Below are 23,294 nucleotides of genomic sequence, written 5' to 3' on the forward strand. Positions count from 1 at the left end.
CATGAGAGTCGGGAATGCAATTTTTAAGTATAGATTCTATGGTAAGTAGTGAAACATTTTCAAAGGCAAACCCCCCCCATAAGCAGTTCATTTTACAAAATAGGTTTTCATGCATTCATATTTTCAAGAATGATTTTTTTTTCTATAAATGAATGTAATGAAACACTGGCATATCACTTAGCACACTGCATTCTCCTCTATGTTAAAATTCACACTAATAACAAAAATCATAATATGCATATTAAAGCAGTTCAGTAACCTAATAAGAAAGTAGATACATTTTTTTTTCTGTGAGAACACTTGAGTATTAAATATTTTTAGATGCACAGAGGCATAATCTGACACCAAAAGCAATGTGGATTTAATTTGCTAGATTTTTGACAACTGAACTGGGTTGCTAATTTGGCACAAATTAATAGTGATTGATTGGTATAAAAATCCTTATAGGCAATCATCATTTATAAACCTGGCAGTATTTTTTGTGTAGTCCTGTAGAGATTTTAAGGTTTTAGATGGAATGATAGAAGATTCGGAAATTTTCTTTGTAGGATTTCAGTGTGTGTGGAAGATTCTCTTGAGGAGGTGAATATACCTTCACTCATTAGCTTAAAGTCAGCCTAGTCATATCTAAATAATTTGCACAGGAATGAATATCAGGATCCGAATCTATGTTAAGTTGTAATGCATCTGTTCCATTATTTAGGTTCTGGGATCCCTCCTCCCTTTTGAAATGTATAAAACATAGAAAACCGTAATGGATTACTTTTTAGATAAAAAATAGTCACATTAAAAAAAACTTTAAAATCAAATTGACATTTACATTTTATGTAGATTTAATCAGAGCACAGCTGAGCATTTAATATTCTAGTTCTTACACTTGTAATTAGAGAAATGTGTTTCTCCCAATGTTACCATTCTTACATTTGTTGTTCCAATGTGTTATATTATTATCCACAGCTAACAAGGCTTTCACGCAGCAATAGCTAAACCTTTATCAAATTGATTCTGTACAATGGAAGTGTATTTTCAAGGACATATGCCTTTGTACACTATTTACAAATTCTCTCAATCATGGTAAAATGGCAAAATAAATAAAAAACAGAAAGAAAGGAAATGCGGCTCAGGCTGAAGGCTTTTCCTTTTATCTTCCCAAACAGATGCTGGTCTCCTCAGTGCTGGGAGCTGGCTAGCCAAGATTGTTTTTCTTCCTTTTACATGGGCTATGAGAAGGATCTGGTTTCAGTTCTTGGTATTGCACCTGTTTAAACAGAGTTCAGAGAAAGGCTGGTCAGGTGGCCACTTTCTGGCAAAGGAAGGAAAAGCAAAGGAATTGAGAGGAGACTATGCTTGGGGAAAAAGAAAGTGCTCGCTCTGGAAGCTGTATGCGATCTGCAGCTGGGATGCAGAAAACAATAGAATGATAGAGCAAAGAGTCAAGGGAAATCTTGCCAGAATCTACATGACAGCCCTGATGTGAACTTTGGTAACAGGCTGAGGTCTCTATTGCCTATACCCAAGTAACATTAAAAGCAGAACCATCTCCATCTATTTTGAAGGGCCGAATAATGGTTCTCTATAATTATTTATTGTGTGCTTGTTTAATATAAGCTTTATCTCCATCCAGCCCACTCTCATGTCTGATACCAAATCAAAAACTCAGCTGAAACAAAGGAAAAAGGTACTGCTGCAACCCAGCTTCAATAGTTTGATAAAAACATTTCTCATTTTACTCTGAAAATATTTAATGATCAATGGGCATTAATTAACCTCCAAGGCTTTCAAAGGATTGAGATATGCCCCGGTTCTCAAAAATCAGTTACTCTTTCCCCCTTCACTGATCTCTAAAACAGACATCTTTAAAACTCACTTAATTCATGCAATTTATTTAAGGAAGTGTTTTTCTCAGTATCTGCTGGCATACTTTGCTTTCACCATCTAATATTCCTAATTCCTCCTTCAGGTGATGGTGACTTCCCTTCACAAACTCCAGCTGAACCTTGGGGGAGGATTGTCCCCCTGACACCCTGGTAGGTTCTCTATGCAATGCCCTCTCATTCCCCAATCTTCTCTGTAAGTTCTTCTTGGATAACACCCCAAACTGGGCTAATTCCTGAATGGCAAAATCTTCTACAGGCTTTATTAGCTTTACTTAGCTCTTCTAAAACCTTCAAAATTAAATGGATATAAAAGTTAAAACCTAATGCCACACTTACATTAAAATGATACAGGCATACCTTAGAGATATTGCATGTTTGTTTCCAGGCCACTGCAGTGAAGCAAATATTGCAAGTCACATGAATATTTTGGTTTCCCAGTGCATATGAAAGTTCTGTTTATGGTATACTGAAGTCTATTAAGTGTGCAATAGCATTATATCTAAAACAGTAATACCTTAATTTAAAAGTGCTTTATTGCTAAAAAATGCTAAACATCATCTGAGCCTTCAGCAAGTATTAATCTTTTTAAAATAGTAACATGAATGATCAATGATCATAGGCCACCATAACAAATATAATAATAATGAAAAAGTTCAGAATGTTTCAAGAATTACCAAAATGTGACACAGAGACCCAGAGTGAGCAAATGCTGTTGGAAAAATTGTTCCAATAGACTTGCTCAGTGCGGGGTTGCCACAAACCTTCAACGTGTAAAGAAAAAAAAAAAGAAATATCAGTGAAGCACGATAAAATGAGCTATGCCTGTAGTTATAATAATGAAACCTACATACCACTTGCACATCTGAAGGGACTCTGGAAAGGAAGTCAAGTAGTTCATTATTATCAATTGCATATGGACTCCGCAGCTTTTTTGTAAATTTATTGATGCCTGAAAAAGTGACAGATCAAACATTATTGAAATCTATAAAGTATGGAGTTCAAATACACATTTCTGGCAAAAGTGTTGTGGTGATTTAAAGATCCAGATTAAGCTGCCTTTATTTCAGCCTTGACTGAACCAGTAAACCCAGTTTGTTTCCCTCCCTCCCTCCCTCCCTCCCTCCCTCCTCCCCTCCCTCCCTCCCTCTTTCCCTCCTTTCCACCTTCCCAACTCCATGGCTGCTCTGTTTTTCTCTTTGTACTTCAGTGGCTTCTTCCCAGCAGGAAAGGCTTTCTATTTGGGAAACAAAAGGCACCTGGCCTATCTTGCCTTTCCCCTCAGTGTTACAGTACTTAGAAGCTTTGCTTTAATGTTTCAACTATGATGAAACTTGTCTCCCTACATTTTGGATTGGGATTGTTTTGAAGGCAAGAAATCTGACTTACTGGTTCCCCTGTTTCAAAAGATACACTTTTTTTTTTCAGTGGTGGGGAGGTGTTGTTATTATGCAAACTAACCTGGGTTTTTGTTTTTTCTGTTTTAATTTCAAAATGACCTGGAATCTGGAAGGGTTTACCACCAGCTTTAAAAAACTAAAAAGCTTTGAAGATGGCGACATATAAGGATCCCAAACACATCTCTTCCCACCAACATGCTGGATCTACAGCTACATATGGAACAGCTACCTCTGAAAATAACCTAAAAATTGGCTGAGTGAGTCTACACACTGGCCATCGTGAGAAGGCCCACATCGAAGCAGGTAGGAGAGGCAGGGACACAACCACACCATAAACCCCACCCCTAGCCTGAGAACCCACAATCAGGAGGGACTTCTCTCTGAGCAGTGAGGGTTTGAACCCCAAATCGGGCTTCCCCAACTTTTAAGAATTGCACCTGGAGAGATGAACCCCCAAAACATCAAGATTTTTTTCTTTTTCTAGTTTTGAGAAATAATTGACGTACAAGTTTAAGGTATACAGCATGATGGTTTGATGTACACATATAGTGAAATGATTACCACAGTAGGTTTAGCTAATATCCATCATCTCGTATAGATAAAAGAAAAATTTTTTTTCTCTTTTTCTGTGAGTTTGATGTTTGGGCTTTTGAGGGGTTTTATTTTTGCTTTTTTTTCCAATTCCACATATAAATGAAATCAATACAGTGTTTTTCTGACTTATTTCACTAACATAACACCTTCAAGGGCCATTCATGTTGTTGCAAATGGCAGGATTTCCTTGTTTTTTTATGGCTGAATAATATTTCATTGTATACCACTTCTTTATCCATTAATCCATCAGTGGACACTTAGATTGTTTCCATGTCTTGGTTATTGTAAATAATGCTGCTATGAACATGGGGGTGCAGATATCTTTTGGAGTTAGTCTTTCTGTTTCCCTTGGATAAATTCCTAGAAGTGTAATTGCTGGATCATATGGTAGTTCTATATTTATTTTTTTAAGGCCTCTCCATACTGTTCTCCATAGTGGCTGTACCAATTTACATTCCCACCAACAGTGTACAAGGGTTCCCTTTCCTCTGCATCCATACCAGCATTTCTTATCTTTTTGATGATGGCCACTCTAACAAGCATGAGGTGCTATCTCATTGTGGTTTTAATTTGCATTTCCCTAGTGACTAGGGTTATTGAGCATCTTTTCATGGATCTGTTGGCCATTCGTATATCTTCTTTGGAAAAATGTCTATTCAGGTCCCTTGCCCATTTTTAATTTTTTTTTTCTTATTGGATTGTATGAGTTCTTTATATATGTTGGATATTAGCCCCTTATCAGATATATGGTTTGCAAATATTTTTGCCCATTCTGTAGATTGTCTTTTCACTTTGTTAATGTTTTTTTTTGCTATGCAGAAACTTTTTGGCTTGATACAGTCCCACATGTTTATTTTTAATTTTGTTGTTGTGTTTTAGGTGTGATTTTCAAGAAATCATTACCAAGACCCATGTCAAAGAACTTTCTAAAAAATGTTTTCTTCTAGAAGTTTCATGGTTTCAGGTCTTACAATCCATTTCAAGTTATTTTTTGTGACTGGTATAACATAGGGGTCAAGTTTCATTCTTTTGCATGTGACTATCCAGTTTTCCTAGCACCATTTATTGAAAAGACTATCTTTTCTCATTGAGTATTCTCGGCTCCCTTGTCAAATATTAATTTACCATATATGCTTGGATTTATTTCTGGGCTCTCAATTCTGTTCTATTAGTCTATTTGTCTCAAAACATCTAGCTTCAAAAACCAACTTGTGTGTTCAGACTCACCCTCCCCAGGGCCCAGCATGGATGCAGCTGATCCAGGGGCAACCAGATTTTGTGTGGGAAAGGATCATTTGCTTGTCATGAGGGGAAGGCATCTGATGTGAAACGTATTCAGGGGCCTACCTGGGTACTCTTCAGGGACAGAGACTGGCAGCCACCATCTTTTTTTTTCTTTTCTGGCAGGAACCATCTCTCCCCGACTGCCTCAGTCCAGCCATTCGGTACCATCTTCATGCTCTCCCTCTGCCATGTTCTAGAGCATCAGTATCTCCCCGAAGGGAGCTTTCACACACATCTGGTGCCTGAGGTTTTACATCTATGAGGCAGTTCAAGATGATGACCTAGGATGAGCGTGAACTCACCTCTTCCCATGGACACACTGACTCTACAGCTACATATGGAACAATTTCCGGTAAAAACAAAAAACACCCCCTGAAAACTAGCTGAGCACCTCCTTCACGTGGGGCAAATGAGAAAAAGGCTACATTCAAGTGGATAGAGATGCTGAGAATCTCACCATAAACCCCACCCCCAGTGCAGCTACCTACGCACCATCAGGAGGAAACTCACAAACCCGGAGCTTCTCCCTGAGTAGCCAAGAGTTTGTACACCACATAAGGCACCTTAGCTTTTAAGACCTGCACCTGCGAGTTGAGCCCTCAAGGCATCTGGCTTTGAAAGTCAATGGGCTTGCATCCATGAGACCCAAAGTGCTATAGTGAAAGGAGAATGGCTGTTAAAGAGCTCGTGAGCACTCACTCACCCCAGGGCCCAGCACAGAGGCAGCTGTTTGAAAGATGCCCAGGTTTTAAGTGAAGAAAATTCATTTCCTAATCTTAAAAAGTTGGCCAGAGAGGCAGGGGCCTGCTGGGATACTATCTGGGGACAGAAGCTGGTGGGCCCCATTTTTGAGCTCTCCCTCTACTGCGCTTCAGACCACCAGTATCTCCTGGAGGGAAGCTTTTACCCACGTCTCATGTTCTGGGTTTTGTGACTGCCACCAGGGGGTACCCCTTGATTGCTTGGCTCTGGAGGCCAGGAGACTGGTGCTCCTGGGTCCCCTGGGGCTATAACATTCGAGAGACAGTTCTTGGCAGGCTACCACCCCCAGGGCACTGGACAGACAGCAGACTGAAACACACCCCAGTCTTTCCAAGAAAGAGCCCTATTTGCTTGTCCAGGAGCTTTGGCCTGAGGGGCAGGAATCTGCCCTGGCACACTTCTAGGAGCCTATGGAAGTGTTCTCAGGGAACAGAGGCCAACGGAGGCTGATGGATGCAATCTTTGCATTCTCTCTCTGCCTTGCTCTAGCTTGCCAGTATCTCCCAGAACCTTGGCTGGTGCCCCAATTTTTGCAACTGCTCTCAGGAGACACCTCTACATTACCTAGTTCTGGTGGCCAGAGGGGCTTATGTTTGCAGGTCCCAAAGGACTGTAACCAATAGAGAAAGAGGTCTTAAACAGCTAACACCCTCAGGGCACAGCAAGAAGTAACAGACCAAGGAGCTCAATCTCTCTGTGAAATGGGCCTATAATCTTATCATGGCAGGCTTCTAATTAAACACACATCTAAGGGCTGACTGTAAACCCTTCCAGACACCTCAGAGGGGAGCTCTTACACATGTCTGGTGCCCCAGTTTTTGCAGCTTCCACCCAGGGGATGCCCCTTGCCTGCCTGACTCTGGTGGTCAGGGGAGCTGGTGTTCCTGAGTCTCACAGGACTGTAACAATCAAGAGATAGTTCTCTGCAAGGTACCACCACCAGGCAGGGCACTGCACAAACAGGAGACTGAAACACACCCCAGTCTTTCTATGAAAGAGGGCTATTTGCTTGTCCTGGAGCTTTGGCCTAAGGGGCAGCTTTCAGGTTTGGCACACATCTAGGGACCTATGCAGGTGCTTTCAGGGGACACAGGCCAGGGGATGCTATCTTTGCACTCTCCCTCTGCTTCACCACAGCTCATCAGTATCTCCCAGAAAGGAGCTTATAAACTCATCCAAAGCCCTGATTTTTGTGACTGTCACCCAGGGGACACCTCCAGATCATCTGTCTCTGGTGGCCAGCTGGGCTTACACTTGCATTCCCACTGTATATATCTGCATAATTTAAAAGCTGCTGCCTAAGGGAATGACTTTCAATTAGCCTGAATCTAGGTGCTGCCTGAGAGCCTCCTGTTTGAGACACTGACAGACAGGTCTTCACACATCCTCAACTATGAGGGCTATTAAAAATAAAATAGCCTTGGACTTCCCTGGTGGCACAGTGGTTAAGAATCCGCCTGCCAATGCAGGGGACATGGGTTCGAGCCCTAGTCCGGGAAGATCCCACATGCCACAGGGCAACTAAGCCTGTGCGCCACAACTACTGAGCCTGCACTCTAGAGCCCGCGAGCCACAACTATTGAGCCCGTGTGCCACAACTACTGAAGCCCGCATGCCCTAGAGCCCACGTTCCGCAACAAGAGAAGCCACTGCTCTCTGCAACTAGAGAAAGCCTGCACGCAGCAACGAAGACCCAACACAGCCAAAAATAAATAAAAAATACAATAGGCTGCTTGGACAATCACAAAGGTTTGGGAGACAACTAAGAGCTAAGGCAAGGTTGAATGATAAGGTTCATCTCCTATGCAAGAGCACTACTTCAAGACTGGGAGAGGTGGCTCTTTCATCTAATGCATAGAAACCAACACAGAGATTCAAGCAAAATGAGGAAAATATTTCAAATGAAAGAACAAGATAAACCTCAGGGAAAAAAACCTTAATGAAATGGAGATGTTATTTACCTGATAAGGAGTTCAAAGTCATGCTCATAAATATGCTCACCAAACTCAGGAGGGTATGGATGAACAAAGTGAGAAGTTCAACCAAGAGATAGAACATATAAGTACCAAATAGAAGTCACAGAGCTGAAGAATAAAATAATTGAACTGAAAAATACGCTAGAGGAATTCAACAGCAGACTAGATGGAGAAGAAGAAAGGATCATAGAAAATCAGAGGAGCAAAAAGAAAAAAATGACAAAAAGTGAAGATGGCTTAAGGGACTCATGGGGACAACATCAAGCATACTAACATTTGCATTATAGGGAGTCCCAGCAGGGGAAGAGAGAGAGAAAGGGGCAGAAAATGTATTTTAAGAAATAATGGCTGAAAACTTCCTTAATCTGGGGAAGAAAACAGATCCAGAAAGCCCAGGGAGTTCCAAATAAGAGAAACCCAAAGAAACCCACATCAAGACATATAATTAAAACATGAAAAGTTAAGGACAAGAGTCATAAAAGCATCAAGAGATTAACAACTTGTTATGTACAAGAGAACCCCCAAAAGACTATAAGCAGATTTTTGAGGAGAAACTTTGCAGACTAGAAAGGAATGGCATAATATATTCAAAGTGCTAAAAGAAAAAAGACTTCCAAGCAAGAATACTCTACTCAGCTAAGTTATCCTTCAGAACTGAAAAAGAGAGTTTTCCAGACAAGCAAAAGCTAAAAGAGTTTATCATTACTAAACTGCCTTATGACAAATGTTAAAGGGACTTCTTTAAGCCAAAAGAAAGTGTGCTATAAGTAGAAAGAAAACACATGCAAGTACAAATGTCACTAGTAAAGGTAAATATATACTAAACATAGTGGATTAATCATTTATAAAGCTAGTATGAAGATTATACAACAAATATAGTAAAAATAACTATAACTACAATAGTTAAGGGATACACAACAATAAAAAGGTGTAAAATGTAACATATAAAACAGTGAAATAGAGTAAAAATTTAGAACTTTCAAATGCATTCAAACTTAAGTTCTTGGGACTTCCCTGGTGGCACAGTGGTTAAGAATCCTCCTGCCAATGCAGGGGACATGGGTTCAAGCCCTGGTCCAGGAAGATCCCACATGCCACAGAGCAGCTAAGCCCATGTGCCTGGAGCCCATGCTCCACAACAAAGAGAAGCCACCACAATGAGAAGCCCATGCACTGCAACGAAGAGTAGCCCCCGCTTGCCACAACTAGAGAGAAAGCCCACGTGCAGCAACGAAGACCCAATGCAGCTAAAAAAAAAAAATTGTTCTTTTTAAAAATTAAGTTCTTGTACATAAGCCTCATGGTAACCACAAAATAAGAAAGCAAGAGAAGAAGAAAAGAACAGAGGAACTACAAAACAGCCAGAAAACAATTAACAAAATGGCAGTAAGTACATACCTATCAATAATTACTTTAATGTAAATGAACTAAATTTTCCAGTCAAAATACATAAACTGGCTGAATGGATTAAAAAAAAAAAGCAAGACCCTTCTGTATTGCTGCCTATGAGAGATTAAGTCAGGTGTAAGGACACACACAGACTAAACATGAAGGGATAGAAAAAGATATTCCATGCAAATGGAACTGAAAGAATGCAGGGGAAGCTATACTTATATAAGACAAATAGATTTTAAAACAATGCAAATTGGAAAGGAAGAAGTAAAACTCACTATTTGCAGATGACATGGTTTTTTATATATAGAAAATTCTAAAGACTCCACCAAAAAACTGTTAGAACTAATAAATGAATTCAGTAAAGTTGCAGGATACAAAATCAATACACAAAAATCTGTTGCATTTCTATACACTAACAATGTAGTATCAGAAAGAGAAATTAAAACAATCCCATCAAAAAGAATAAAATACTTAGTAACAAATTTAACCCAGAAGATGAAAGACCTGTACACTGAAAACTGTAAGACACTGAGGAAAGAAATTGAAGAAGACAAATAAATGGAAAGGTAGTCCCTGCTCAAGGATTAAAAGAATTAATATTGTTAAAATGTTCATACTACCCACAGCCATCTTCAGTTTCAATACAATCCCTTTCAAAATTCGAATGGCATTTTTAACAGAAATAGAAACAATCCCCAAATTTGTATGGAACCACAAAAGACCCTGAATTGCAAAGCAATACTAAAACAGAAGAACAAACCTGGAGCCATCATGCTCCCTAATTTCAAACTATATTACAAACCTATAGTAATTAAAACAGTATGGTATCGGCATAAAAACAGATGACATAGATCAATGGAAGAGAATAGAGAGCCCAGAAATAAGCCCATGTATATATGGTCAATTTTTTTTTATAAATTTATTTTTGGCTGCATTGGGTCTTTGTTGCTGTGCATTTGTGGTGAGCAGGGGCAACTCTTATTACAGTGTGTGGGCTTCTCATTGCAGTGGCTTTTCTTGTTGTGAAGCACAGGCTCTAGGCGTGTGGGCTCTAGAGTACAGGCTCAGTGGCTGTGGCACACAGGCTTAGTTGCTCTGCGGCTTGTGGGATCATCCTGGACCAGGGCTCAAACCTGTGTCTCCTGCATTGGCAGGCAGATTCTTAACCACTGCACCACCAGGGAAGTCCCTGGTCAATTAATTTACAACAAAGGAGCCAAGCATATACAATGGGGAAAGGACAGTCTCCTCATTAAATGATGTTGGGAAAATTGGACTGGCACAAGCAAAAGAATGAAGCTGGACCACTATCTTATACCGCTTACAAAAATTATTACTCAAAACGGACTAAATCTTGAATGTTAAGACCTGAAACCACGAAACTCCTAGAAGAAACTATAGGTGATAACAAAAGTAAAAATAAGTGGGACTGCGTCAAACTAAAAAGCTTCTGCACAGCAAAGAAAACCATCAACAAAATGAAAAGGCAACCTACAGAATGGGAGAAAATATTTGCAAATCATATCTGATAAGGGGCTAATATCCAAAATATATTAAAAACTTATACAACTCAATTGTCAAAAACAACAAATAAAAAATGGGCAGAGGATATGAATAGACATTTTTCCAAAGAAGACAGATGGCCAACGGATACATGAAAAGATGCTCAATATCACTAATCATCAGGGAAATGCAAATCCAAACCACAATGAGATATCACCTCACACCTGTCAGAATAGCTGTATCATCAAAAGGTCTATAAATAACAAATGTTGGGGAGGGTGTGGAGAAAACGGACCCCTTGTGAACTGCTGGTGGGAATGTAAGTCGGTACAACCACTACAGAAAAAGGTATGGAGGTTCCTCAAAAAATTAAAAATAAAACTACCACTATGTTCCTGTAATTTCACTTCTGGGTATTTATCTGAAGAAAACAAAAACACTAATTCAAAAATACATGTGCACCCCCATGTTCATTCAGCATTATTTATAATAGCAAAGACATGGAAACAACCTAAGTGTCTGTTGACGGGTGAATGGGTAAAAATGTTGTGGTATATATATGCACAGTGGAATATTATTCAGCCATAAAAAAGTTTGAAATCTTCCCATTTGTGATAACATGCATTGACCTCAAGGGCATTCATTATACTAAGTGAAATACGTCAGACAGAGAAAGACACATACTGCATATGATTTCACTTATATGTGGAATCCTTAAAAAAAAACAAAAATCAAGCTCATAGATACAGAGAACAGCCTGGTGGTTACCAGAGGCAGAGGAGTGGGAGGTGGGTGAGGGAGTCAAAAGGTACAAATTTCCAGCAATAAAATGTCATGGGGATCTAATGTACAGCATGGTGACTATAGTTAATAATACTGTATTGCACATTGGAAAGTGGCTAAAAGAGTAGATCTTAAAAGTTCTCATCACAAGAAAGAATGTTTCCGTTTCTATATTTCTGGCATTGAGATTTATAGAAACCAATTTTCCTTTTAAATTATAAGAAATTTAAATTTAAGGCTTGCAAAAGATGCTACTGTGATTGACTTGGATCACTTCTTGGATTAAAATGGCCAAGAACCATTAAAAATGAGCCATACCTACCCATGCTAAATTATTCAACAGTGAATCCTCTGTGCTACCTGAAGAGCAAATGTGGATGAGGGGCAAATACAGATGAATTTGGAGCTATTATACAAAAAAAAAACACCCAAATTTAATGAGGTAGAAATGTCAAAATAATGTATAAAAGTAGAAGTACCTATTCTACATATTCTATGGAATAATGTAGAATTTCAATTGGATAAGTCTACTGTTTTAAATTTATATTGCACTTAATAAATTACCAAGCATATTCACATAAAAATACATAAATAAACAGCTTTTTATGAAATCAGAGTGGTAAAAACTGGGTCACAAACTGGAGCATCTTTGCTCTTCAGGGAGTTGAGCAGAATAAACTAATGCAATTATGATTTGGTCCCTGTCTCCCCATGTGAGACTCATGTCTTAAATTTCTATTTAGTATTTCAGCAGTCACCTACCACTAAAGGAATACTGTTTTGTTTTATTTTATTTGATGAAACAAGAGACCCAAACACATTCTCTGCAAATTACGTTTAAGACAGCTTGCCAGTGAGGCCAACCCAGATTACACAGCCAGATGTCTGCCGTGGGCTCCAGTTTCTGAGAACCTGGGGAAAGGAAACCCGAAGTTCCCCACCTATCAAAGCTGAGATGGCAGGTCTGACCCTAAGTAGGTTAGAGGTAATAAACTGCCACACCTAACGCCCTACCTTAATTCCTTCAATAAAACAGCAGCCGTTTTAAATATCAGAGGAAGGAATGAAAGAGCATACAATAGCGACACAAGAACATGGTGGAAATGCCTCTTCCCTTGTATAGTGAAAGCACTGTCTTAGTTGAAACTGCTTCTTTAAATTATAGAAATTAAGGCAGGAAAACATAATCACCCTTCCCTTAACCCTCCACTCCCCTACCCAAGATGTAAAGGTAATGATAGTGATGATAGGGGCAAGAGGGCTTGCTGAAGATATGACAAGATATGCCAAAAAGAATAGCGAGGTAAGGATTTGCAAACTGGAGGGCTTGGAGACATCAGACCCTTTTTCATTTTATTCCAGGATATTTCTTTAAAAGCCTTAAGAGAACAAAACATTCCTTTTCATCTTTTTGCTTTCAGTGTAAGCACATGTGTTCTGAAATTAAAACCCATTTTGGTTCTTTGCATTTTGTATAAGTTTAGCAATCTCGGGTGTATGCAGTCCAGGGGCAAGTAGAGAATTCTACTCCTACCCAGTCTTGTTTATATATATATATACATATATATATATATATATATATATATATAATGATATATATATCATTAATGTAGTTTTATATGTTAGTTGATCTTTGAGACTGAAAATTAAGTTTTCCAAACAAAGAATTGTGTCAGATAAGAGAAAGAAAAAAACCCAAAAAACCCCCAAACTATGAAGAATGCTGAAAGTACCACCTAAGTACAGTCTAGGTACATAGGAACTGTTAGCATGAAGCATAATTGCATTAGAAATTAGGACCCCCAAATATCACCTTTAAAGTGGGTTTTTACAGAAGCATTCTTGTTTAGTATACATGAAGCAGGGTTTTTTGTTCCCAAGCAGCCTGCCAATGCCAAGGACCCTTTTCCTGCCTCCTTAAAGGTGACCTCTTAAACAGGCAGCCATATATAGTACCATGTTTACGGACATTTCCGTAAGATAAAGTACACAGCACAAAAGCATATTGTCCTAAATGCACCATATGGATCAAAATGCCTCTGTTTATGTATAAATGGTGGAAATAAATCAGAGTGATATCTAGACAAAGCTACGCTTTGATATATGAAGAATCTGCACAACTACATGTTTATAGTATGATGGAGCCTATGGTGCCAGATAAGAAAAATGCATTTGCAGATAGACCTAAATCTTTATACTCTTGTGATTTTTAACTGGCCTGTCTCTTCATCATGGAGTAGCTTCATGACCATAAATATAGGGAACTACTGACAGTATAACTCATCCCTTAAAAATAGTTTGTTCTTAGCAGCTGTGACAGTTAAAAAAAAAAAAAAAAAAGGCTTTACTTACCCCAGACAAGGACAATGTATCTCAGCGGAATGAAGTACAGGATGACTGTGAACGCACAGAGGGCTACAATGGCCAGCCAGCTTAAGAATGGGATGGTCCAGTTGAAAGTACTGAATGAGAAATTAATACATTAGCAATCTGAGCACTTCCTACTTTTTTCAAACAAAGATGAAAATAAATGTGATTCTGATTCAAAATCTGGACTAAGGATTTAGTAAAGACTGTATTTCTCACTGGAATAGATTCCAATTGTAATAGGCTATCAGAAGATACAGGTTAGTCATAATCTGCTCAACTTCATGAACACAGGGCCCAGGTAAAGGGTGTTGACACCAACCTCTCCAGATTGTCCCAGGTGACTTAAGGGTCTAAGGTCATCACACTACTTGGGTGACTCCCCATGGTTTAAAAATCTTTTTCTACTTCTAAAACTAGTACTGAATCTTGTTTTCTCCAAATTTTCATAGAGGAGAATGCCCCTGGGCCTACCATTCTTTCTTCTATGAACTCTCACACAGGATTAACCACATTGGAGATAAAATGTTGCCAACGATTGTCCATAGATCTAAATCTTACACGGTTGTGTAAATCTTCAGAACTTTAGAAATCCTTAGAGGAATACTCACTTCCCACTTCAGTTATGTTTCAAATGGAATTAGAAGTCAGGAAGAGGGAATTTTGTAAAAATTCACCTGCCATCATAGCCCTCTTCCCAGAAATACATAATTAAGAAATAAAGTCAACATTACCTACTATTCTCCCTACCTTGTTGATAGCAAAGGAGAACATGGCACATGATAGATTTGTTGGGAAGACCAAAAAGGGAGTATAAGCTGGAAAAGGGTGGGTTATAACAGGGCCTGGCTGATGGCTCTGCAGTGTTTCCACACTGCTGGTGACTAATAATGTAGAGGGTCAGGGAAGGAAGCAAGACAGAGTACTGACAATGATATAACATCAGAACAAAGAACAAAAATGGGATCAATGAACAGAAGGACAGGAAGTTACAAAAGAGACAGTACTAAGATGGGAAGGACTTTAATGAGACAAAAAGAAAGATCAAGACAGAAGGCAAATGGAACGTGGAAAGACTGGGATATTTTTAGGCTTTTTGTGTAGAACATCTATTGTGAGTCTGGTAGTTTCTAAGAGAGAGTGACAAAATTATAAAGTAAACAGAACCATTCCACGGAGCCTTCGAGGTTGGGTATATAATCATATCTCCATTTATAGGCATACCATTGCCTTGAAGTTCAGCCTCCAAAGAGGAACTAACACATCTTGCTGAGTGACTCTTTAGCATAATTTAATGAAAAAAAAAGAAAAACCAAAGAAGGTAGCAAATCTGTGTTCAAAGCCTAGATTCTGCTATGTGACTTTAGGTGGTAAACCTCTCTAAGCGTCAACCTTCCCGGTTATAAAATGGGGACAGCTTTTATTGTATCCAGGAAGACTGGTAGTGATGGCAACATGTTTATGTGAATCAAGATGAAGTTATTAGAGCCATTCAACTCTAGGAGTCTATAAAGTATGGCATTTCTTCTTATCAAGCAGTGAGAAGGGCCCCAAGACACTTCAAGAAAATATGAAATTGTACATGATATGGATAAATGTCAGTGTTTTTTATTTCTTCTAATTTCCCAGTAATGGATGCTATGCTCACTTGGGCTGGGTTTTTCCAGGGAAGTTTTTGATCCAATAAAGGATGTTTCTCAAGAGATCTTCTCATGTACTGCCCTTCAGCCTAACACTTAAAAGAGTTATTCCTTAGCTTTGTGGCCTATGGCTTGCTTTTTGTCTTTCTCTAGGTCAAATTCCTAAAAATGTTTTTTTTCTAGTAAGAAAGCCAAAGTTGGATCAATCTGGTTGTCTTGTTTTTAGTAACTCTTGGGGTCTGGCTTTGCTGTTGTGTTTTTTTAATCTCCTGTGGCCAGAGTGAGTCCTATAACTGTCACCAGGCAAAGAATCATGCCTTCCCTCCTTCACTGACACCTGTAGTTCCCTTGCTTCTGCCCGCTTGTGGAGAGAACAGAAGGCTGAGGGTCTGTTTGCTCTCCTGTGGCTCAGCTCCGAGCCATCTATCACACCACTCCATGTGTGAGGGCACTGGCTCTTCACGCAGAAAACCCTCCCTCTGGGCACCCTCACTGAAGAACACCCTGTGTTCTTACTCCTCTTGGAAGGAAAAATGGCAAGGAATACCAGTGTAGCTTTTTTCCCCAGGGGGAAAAAAGACTGCCCTTTTCTTTTCCCACAGTGCATTGTGGAATCTATATCTAGAATATGATCTTAAATCGCTTCTCGGCCTTTTGGCTAAGATCAAGTGTAGAATATGATCTTAAGAGATGCAATTCAAGAAAGTTCTGGAATGATTTAGTAACAAGATGTGGTAATTATGGAGGCTTTCATTTTGTACTTAAAGATTGCTTCTGTATCTGCTTTCTGGATAGATCCATTTTATCCCGTGTGACCCCAGGGGAGCTTCTCTCTTATAGTATTTGAAAGATTACTGTGCCGAAAAGATAGCTCCTACAAGACTCACTAGATCCTATGCGGTGTTCCTGTACCTCAGCCTATACCTGCACCTCTGTCTATACCTTGGAAAGTTCACAAAATCCAGTTTTCCCCAAGGCTGGTCCACAGCCAGGATCTGGTCATTTCCTTCAACTGGCCATGGTCTTTTCCAGCCAAGCACCTGTCTGAGTCTCCTAACACCCAGAGTTACAAAGAAGCCTCTCCCCTTCAGGCATTCACAATCCTGACCTTAGAGTTGACCCAGGGTCTTCTGATATAAATGAGATGTTTCTGTCAGGTAATCAATACACAGTGTACCTCAGAGAAAGGACAATACTCAATAGGGAAATGCCCCATTTAGGACTTCACACTCTGCTTCTGCAGATAGATTGTGGAGAACAAGGAAACATGCTTAGAGATGTAAATAACATGGAGAAGAAGAAAAGAGAAAAGATGTGGAAATCAGTCTTTAGAAGTCTGATACTGAATGTTGCTTAGAGGCACATTTGGGAGTGAGAGGGAGGCTGTTCTGTCTAATATGATACGAGAAAGTGGAAACTCAGCACCTATGCATATGTGGAAATGTGTTAAACAAAAAATTATACAAAATAAAATGCATTATGCCTTGAAACATGAAAGGCACCAGATGAATGACTCACACCTTTAGTTTAAATAATTTACTCCTTTCAATTTCTATGTATGCCCAAGGATCCAAATCTGCAGAACACTTTTGGTTATGAATAATAAACAATGAATAGATATATAAAACTAGGAAAATGTAGGCTTATCCAGATATACAGCACCCCTTCTTGAATAGATCATTTAGAAATCATTATGTAGGCCAATTTTCACATAGTTTAGTCGGTACGGGGCCTTAGTATATTTTTTACTAATAACTAATTATAAATCTACCTTACCATTTTTATAATTAAACAGTTGGTTTAAAAAATATATTAATAAATAAAACTATGTGAAGTAAAATGCAAGTAATATGTTTCTTAATTTTACATCAGCTCTCAATGAAGCTCTATTTCCTTGTTTAAAAAATTGTTTTTTAAATTATAAAAATTATGTATATTTTCTAAATGACAAAGCATTAGTTTATTTCATCTATAATTATGATCTCAGCTATTTAAATATACAAAATTGAAAGCATATTTTTGCAGGGTGCTATATATAGTATGATTTTTTAAATTTAACTTTATTGATGAAATTATAACTCGACCAATAATAAACTGCAGGTGTGTCTTGATTACCTGAAATCCTCATTTAACTTGGTTTATTTTTTTTCTATCACAATTTCATATTCTGTGTAAGAACAAAGTCTCACTGTGAAAATGTGCTAAAATTTAGGACGGTGTTATTTCTTCAAAGCTACAAGTATGACTTCTTTCCAACCAATATGTTCTAAATTTCAAGGAGGAAATTGACAGAACTTTCATAAAACCAAAGACAGGCAGAAACAAAGTAAATAATGATAAAACTGAGCAATAGATCACCCAGGAGTGTCCCCTGCCAGAAAGAATGTGGCAGTTCACCCTCTGAGAAACAAATGGACACTGTCCCACAGAACACCAGGGCTCACATGTCAGCATCACTCACTTCTTTATCCTTTCGCCAAAGGAAGCAACTTCATCTAGGATGTTCTGGACACTGATACATACTTCCTGGATGGCATAGATTTTATTTATAAATCCCTTTTTTTCGCTGTCCTAAAACACAATAAAAAAGAGAGAGAGATTCTATATGAGTAAAGGTATCCTTGAGGGCTTGAATTCTTTTAATTGTCCCACTCTTACATTTTTAAACTTAAATGAACTTCATTTTTGCATATATATAAATGGATACGTGAAGCCCATGAAATGTTTAGGATATGAAAGGAGGTAGAGGAGGAAGAGTACTCAGCATTATGGAGCTGTGCTAGTATAAAGGTGGCTGCAAAGCACAAGACTCAGATTCTGTTGCTCTTGCCCTGGCGAACAGAAACATTTCAGCCAGGGGGAGGGGAGGTATAAAGAGATCAGGTCTCAGAATGACCAAATGCGGAATCTGTGCTGACCCTGGACCTACCATGACGCGATACTTAGCAAACCCATTTTCTTGGCCCCAGCACCCATACACCTAAGTTTGGTCTTGGCTCCAGATATTTTAATAGAAGGGAATGCTGGGTGCAAATGAGAAGACCTGTGAGCAATGAAAACTGCAAAAAAATTTTAAATAAAAAAATAACAAGGTCAACTGAAATCCAGTAAGTGGCCACCTCTAAACAGCACCTTAGGTAGATCAGATACACAGTTAGCCTGGCCCCGCCTCTTATGAATAATAGTCACATACTTCATGCTCTATTAGTCAGGGTTCTAACTAAACATCCCCCCCACACACACTTTGTACTTAATTCTTCATTTTAAAACTTGTGCTAGATTTAAGCAAAGCTGGTGTGTGCTCCAGGGAATGGATGGGTGAGGACTGAGCATAAAGCGCCCAGAGAGTGGTGTGAGCCTGGGAGAAATGGGCACATTTTGTAATTTTAGACCCAGAGGAAGAAACAGTGGTGCCCTTTCACGATAGAAAATTCTGCTTAGTAGCCTGGCATCACAGGCACTTGCCTAGGCTGTTTGGTGGAGACCATCCAACCCATGACTCCATTCCTCCATGCCAGCTTGAATCTCTATGGAAATGTAGATCCAATTTCATTACTTTAACTTCTTTTGAACACTTGCACACTGTGCCAGAACACTTGAGACCTCATGTGGCAGTCAGTGCTTGCTGAAAGCAGCCAGGAAGCTAGAATAATAATGTCGTCATGTTGCACATTTACATACTGACTTTCATTTTAGAAGAGTCTAAAGCACTTTGCACTGTGAACACTTGGCTGGGGCTGGCATCCTGCCACCTTAGAAACTGAGGGCAAGCGAATGACAGGTGTGTGGGCAGCCTCCAAGGACAACAGGGTACAGTGGGACTGAGGACACGGATGCCAGTTTTATAACATGATCTTTAGATACCAGTTACTTAGAGCCCTCATTTTAAATTTAATTCCCATGGGAGATATTGTCTACATTATTCATCTCACTTATACCAAAACGGACTGTAAGGCAATGAGGTAGATGAAATGCATAAGGCTCAGAGTAAAGAGAACAATTACACACTCTCAGAGTCCCCACTGTCTTCAAAAGTTGCCCTTCACATGTCATTACAGACATGGGTGCATCAATTTCTTGTCTTTTTTCCCTCCCCAGTAATAAAATGCACTCATTTCACCTATGTAATTGTACATTTTACAATAAAATGGATAACCAGTGGCTGCTTCTAGTTCCTTTCATAATTACAAAATTGGTCTGCTCTAATAATCTCCATAGCCTTCAATGTTCTCTCTCAAGCACCGGCTAAGTTCATTTTGTCTATGAAGTAAAGTGCTCTTACAAAATATTTTTCTACATGCAGAATAAATCAAGTTGGAGACAAAGCATGCAGATTATACAATGAAAGTTCACTGAGAATAATATCGTACCAGTTTGAAATTATGAGGTGAAAAATATTTCTTTCACAATAGCAATAAAATATATAAAACACTTAGCCATACCTTAACAAGAAATGTACAGAATCTATACTAAGAAATTAGAGATACTATGTTTCTGCATTGGAATACTGAATATTAAAAGAATGTATTCTTTTTTTTTTTTTTCAGTTGAACACAATGGTTTAATGCAATGTCAAGCAAATCCTAATGTGTTTGGAGTGGAGTGAAATGGGGAGAACTTGATCAAGTGTTTTTAAAATTTATTTGGAAGAATAAATGAATACCTATAGCCAAGTAATGTTTGCAAAAGAGAAATAATGAGAAAACATTTATTGTACCAGATATTTAAGTAATTAAAATATGAAAGATGAGCATTGAAAGATCATTGTATGATAAAGCACCATCATAAATCTATCATAAAGAAGGAAGTATTATGTTACTGGGTAATTGTTTTAGCTATTTGGGGAAAATTATATTAAATTCTGCCTTAATAAATTCTCAAACTTATTTGTGACAGCTCAAATCTACCCCAGCATCTACCTCAAACTGAGGTATCCCAAATATATACTATATTAATTTAAAAGCAAAAAGCTAAAAATGAATTATAAAAACAGAAAAAGATAGGTAATTTATTTACTGACCTTGGAATAGGAAAGAACTTTCTGAACATACAAGCAGTAGAGAAAATCACAAAGAAAAATAACTGGTAGTAAAAGTTAAATAACATTAAAAACTTATATCAAAAGTTATCATAAATTTAAAAGGCTAAGTGGGAAAAAAATTGCAACAAATATGACAAATGAAGGGATGGGATTACCAATATAGTCAATGAACATCTGAAACAATTTTCATTGCAGTTTTGTTTATAATAACAAAAAGAAAAATCACTAACATGTTGGGTAGAATTAATTATGTTACATACAAATGATAGACTATTAGGAAATCACAAAATATTGCTTAAAGACAGTGAAAATACTTATGATCTAATAGAAACTGAAAAGAATGGGAAGTAAATGTGATATGGAGTATAATTCTAACTTATTTTTGAAGTGAGTAGGATGGAAATAGATGAAGGGAATGTGTCAAAATCTTAAAGATAATGGATGTTTACCTTCCTCATACCTTCCTGTAATATTCAAATTCTTTGCAATTAATATATTTTACTTTTATAATCAGGATAATCCCCTGATTTTCTCCAATATCACTGTTAAAGTAACATGGATAGAAGACATAAATGAATCAGTATTCACTGGGCATGATTTTACACGGTTTATCTATTTCTTCTTAATGTATTTTTTTGTATTCTAAATTATCTTTAGAAAGAAGTAGAATGTAAATAGATACTCATTAAGCACTATAAAGTGCTTTTCACACAGCTCATTCAATCCTCACAACCACCCTACAACACAGATATTTTTCTCCGCTTTACAGGAGAGAAAACTGAGGCTCACGGAAAAGTGACACAGCTTGGATTAGGATTACAACCAGCCAACTCGAGTCTGTTCTCTGCACAATATACTATGTGACCTTCCCACTCTACCCAGGAAGATTTCAGTTCCTACCCAGGATCCCTGTGAGATAAACAAGAAGAAAAGACTTGCGAACATTTAGAAATTTATTATCGTAAACACCATGATCAGCAAGAAAATGAAATCCAGAAAGTTGATTCAAAAATGGGAAGTGGAAGATGTGTTAGAAACCACAAGATTTAATGTTAATAATGTCATGTGCATATATTAAATATGGGATCTTCATTAGTAACATGTCATTTCAGGTATCTACAAAGACTGTTTTTAGTAGATTCTTTAAATCCAAGTACTGATGTTGATTATTGGCTCAAGAGTTTTTAAAAATCTGCTCACTTTTAATTTTCATTCTTTCTTCTGCACTCCCACCCTGCGCCCACTCCCCTCACCCCTGGCCACCACAGTCCAAAATAAAACAGTCTGGAGTGTTGGCAAAGTTTTCAAGTGCTTTGGGATAAAATTTTTATCTTAACATCTCTTTCACCAAATTCTATACTCCTCCACTGTGGTCTCCAACCAATGAAGTAATTACTGTTTATATACAGTATATGACCCAAAACTGCAATGGGTAGTGGAATTGCTCTGTGTTGCATTCCAATATTTCACACTTTTTTCACTAATGTTCAATACTTTATTAGTAGAGAATAAATTGGTACATTTCTTTTATTGTCGTTTTTGCTTTCCTTTATAAACCAGCTTGGATGAAAGAAATATCATAGGGTAGTTAATCACACAAAGGCTTGGTAGTGACAGTGTTTTTTTTAATGCATTATGAAGGTTTCTTTTGAAGATGTAAAAAGAAAATTACCCACAAAAAAGAACTATAACTATAAATCTGAAAATGTGAGATTTATATTGTACAAGTTTTTGTAATAATTCCATATAATTTCTTAAAATCTTGTTATTTTAAATAGTCCACAAAATATCAATAACTGCACACTTGAAATACAGTGATTCTTTCATATCACCTATTTTACTATCCTTTATCTCAACAGAACGTTAACTAGATTTTTCCAAAGAAATATCTACTTCCTAGCTGTGAGATATTTAGGAAACTCTTAAAGACGTGAAGGATCAATATACACTCCTTACATATTTGGGGAATCCTGTTCATTGACTTTCAAACCAAAATGACAAGTGCTCCCATTCACTGATTCGGTTCCAAATGGGAACGAGAAGCCAATGTGATAGGTGTCAGGGTATGTGTACTGTGGGGTTGGGGTCTTCGTGCATCCAGCTGCATCCTGCCACAGTCACTGATGCCAAAGAGGTCACTGTCAGCCCTGTTGACATCATAGAAAATGAATCTCTTGGACACCTGTGCTGTATCGATTGCAGCAGGTATACAGAACGTTTGCTCAAAATATTGATGTTACAAAATTAACGTTATTTCACTTTCTTTCTAGGTTGAGAGTGTCTTAAGAGTGTTAAGGGAGAGAGCTATTAAGTCTTACATCAGGATGAGCATAAAACGGAACTGTCCCAGGAAACCAGAGCATATGTTCACCTTACTGAGGATTTCACAGAAGAGGCATGCAAATTTGCACCCCAAAGAGCTAATCTGGATCATAACTCTGCTTTTCCTTTAAAGTCTTGCTGTGTAACCTCTGGCAAAGGGGAACAGTCAGACTGATATCTGCTATGAGACATAACTGTTCTAGTTTACTGTTGACTACAGCTCTTCTGTGAGCAAACTGAACCTCACAGAGCACAAAGTGTACATTGTGTTTGGAATATGTTTAGGGTTCACGTGATTTATCTTTTATGCTAAAGATGGTTTTTGTGCACTGCTTTCTTACTTCACTCAGTAA

At 38.1% G+C, this 23,294-nt stretch overlaps 1 protein-coding gene and 1 pseudogene across 12 annotated transcripts in view; one reads left to right on the forward strand and one right to left on the reverse strand.

The window, feature by feature from the left end:
- Window positions 1-967: 967 nt before the first annotated feature.
- Window positions 968-23,294, reverse strand: part of MCTP1 (multiple C2 and transmembrane domain containing 1) — a 357,505-nt gene continuing 335,178 nt past the window's right edge. For 11 of the 12 annotated variants that reach the window (XM_089908374.1, XM_089908376.1, XM_089908369.1 and 8 more), the window contains 4 exons: window positions 18,040-18,149; window positions 13,924-14,033; window positions 2,729-2,826; window positions 968-1,258 (listed from right to left, as the gene is read on the reverse strand). In XM_089908374.1, the coding sequence (XP_089764500.1) occupies window positions 1,187-1,258; window positions 2,729-2,826; window positions 13,924-14,033; window positions 18,040-18,149 (390 nt within the window). In that variant the 3' untranslated portion in view covers window positions 968-1,186. Of the gene's footprint in view, window positions 1,259-2,728; window positions 2,827-2,870; window positions 5,409-13,923; window positions 14,034-18,039; window positions 18,150-23,294 lie in introns of those variants that run through there. The other variant, XM_089908372.1, reaches the window with a different exon arrangement.
- LOC115801648 (U2 spliceosomal RNA) lies at window positions 16,217-16,389 on the forward strand (annotated as a pseudogene).

This window comes from Delphinapterus leucas, chromosome 3 (genome assembly GCF_059928025.1).
Source record: "Delphinapterus leucas isolate spDelLeu-1000000601 "Yukka" chromosome 3, BTC_Dleu_Yukka2, whole genome shotgun sequence".
Classification (NCBI taxonomy): Eukaryota; Metazoa; Chordata; class Mammalia; order Artiodactyla; family Monodontidae; genus Delphinapterus; species Delphinapterus leucas.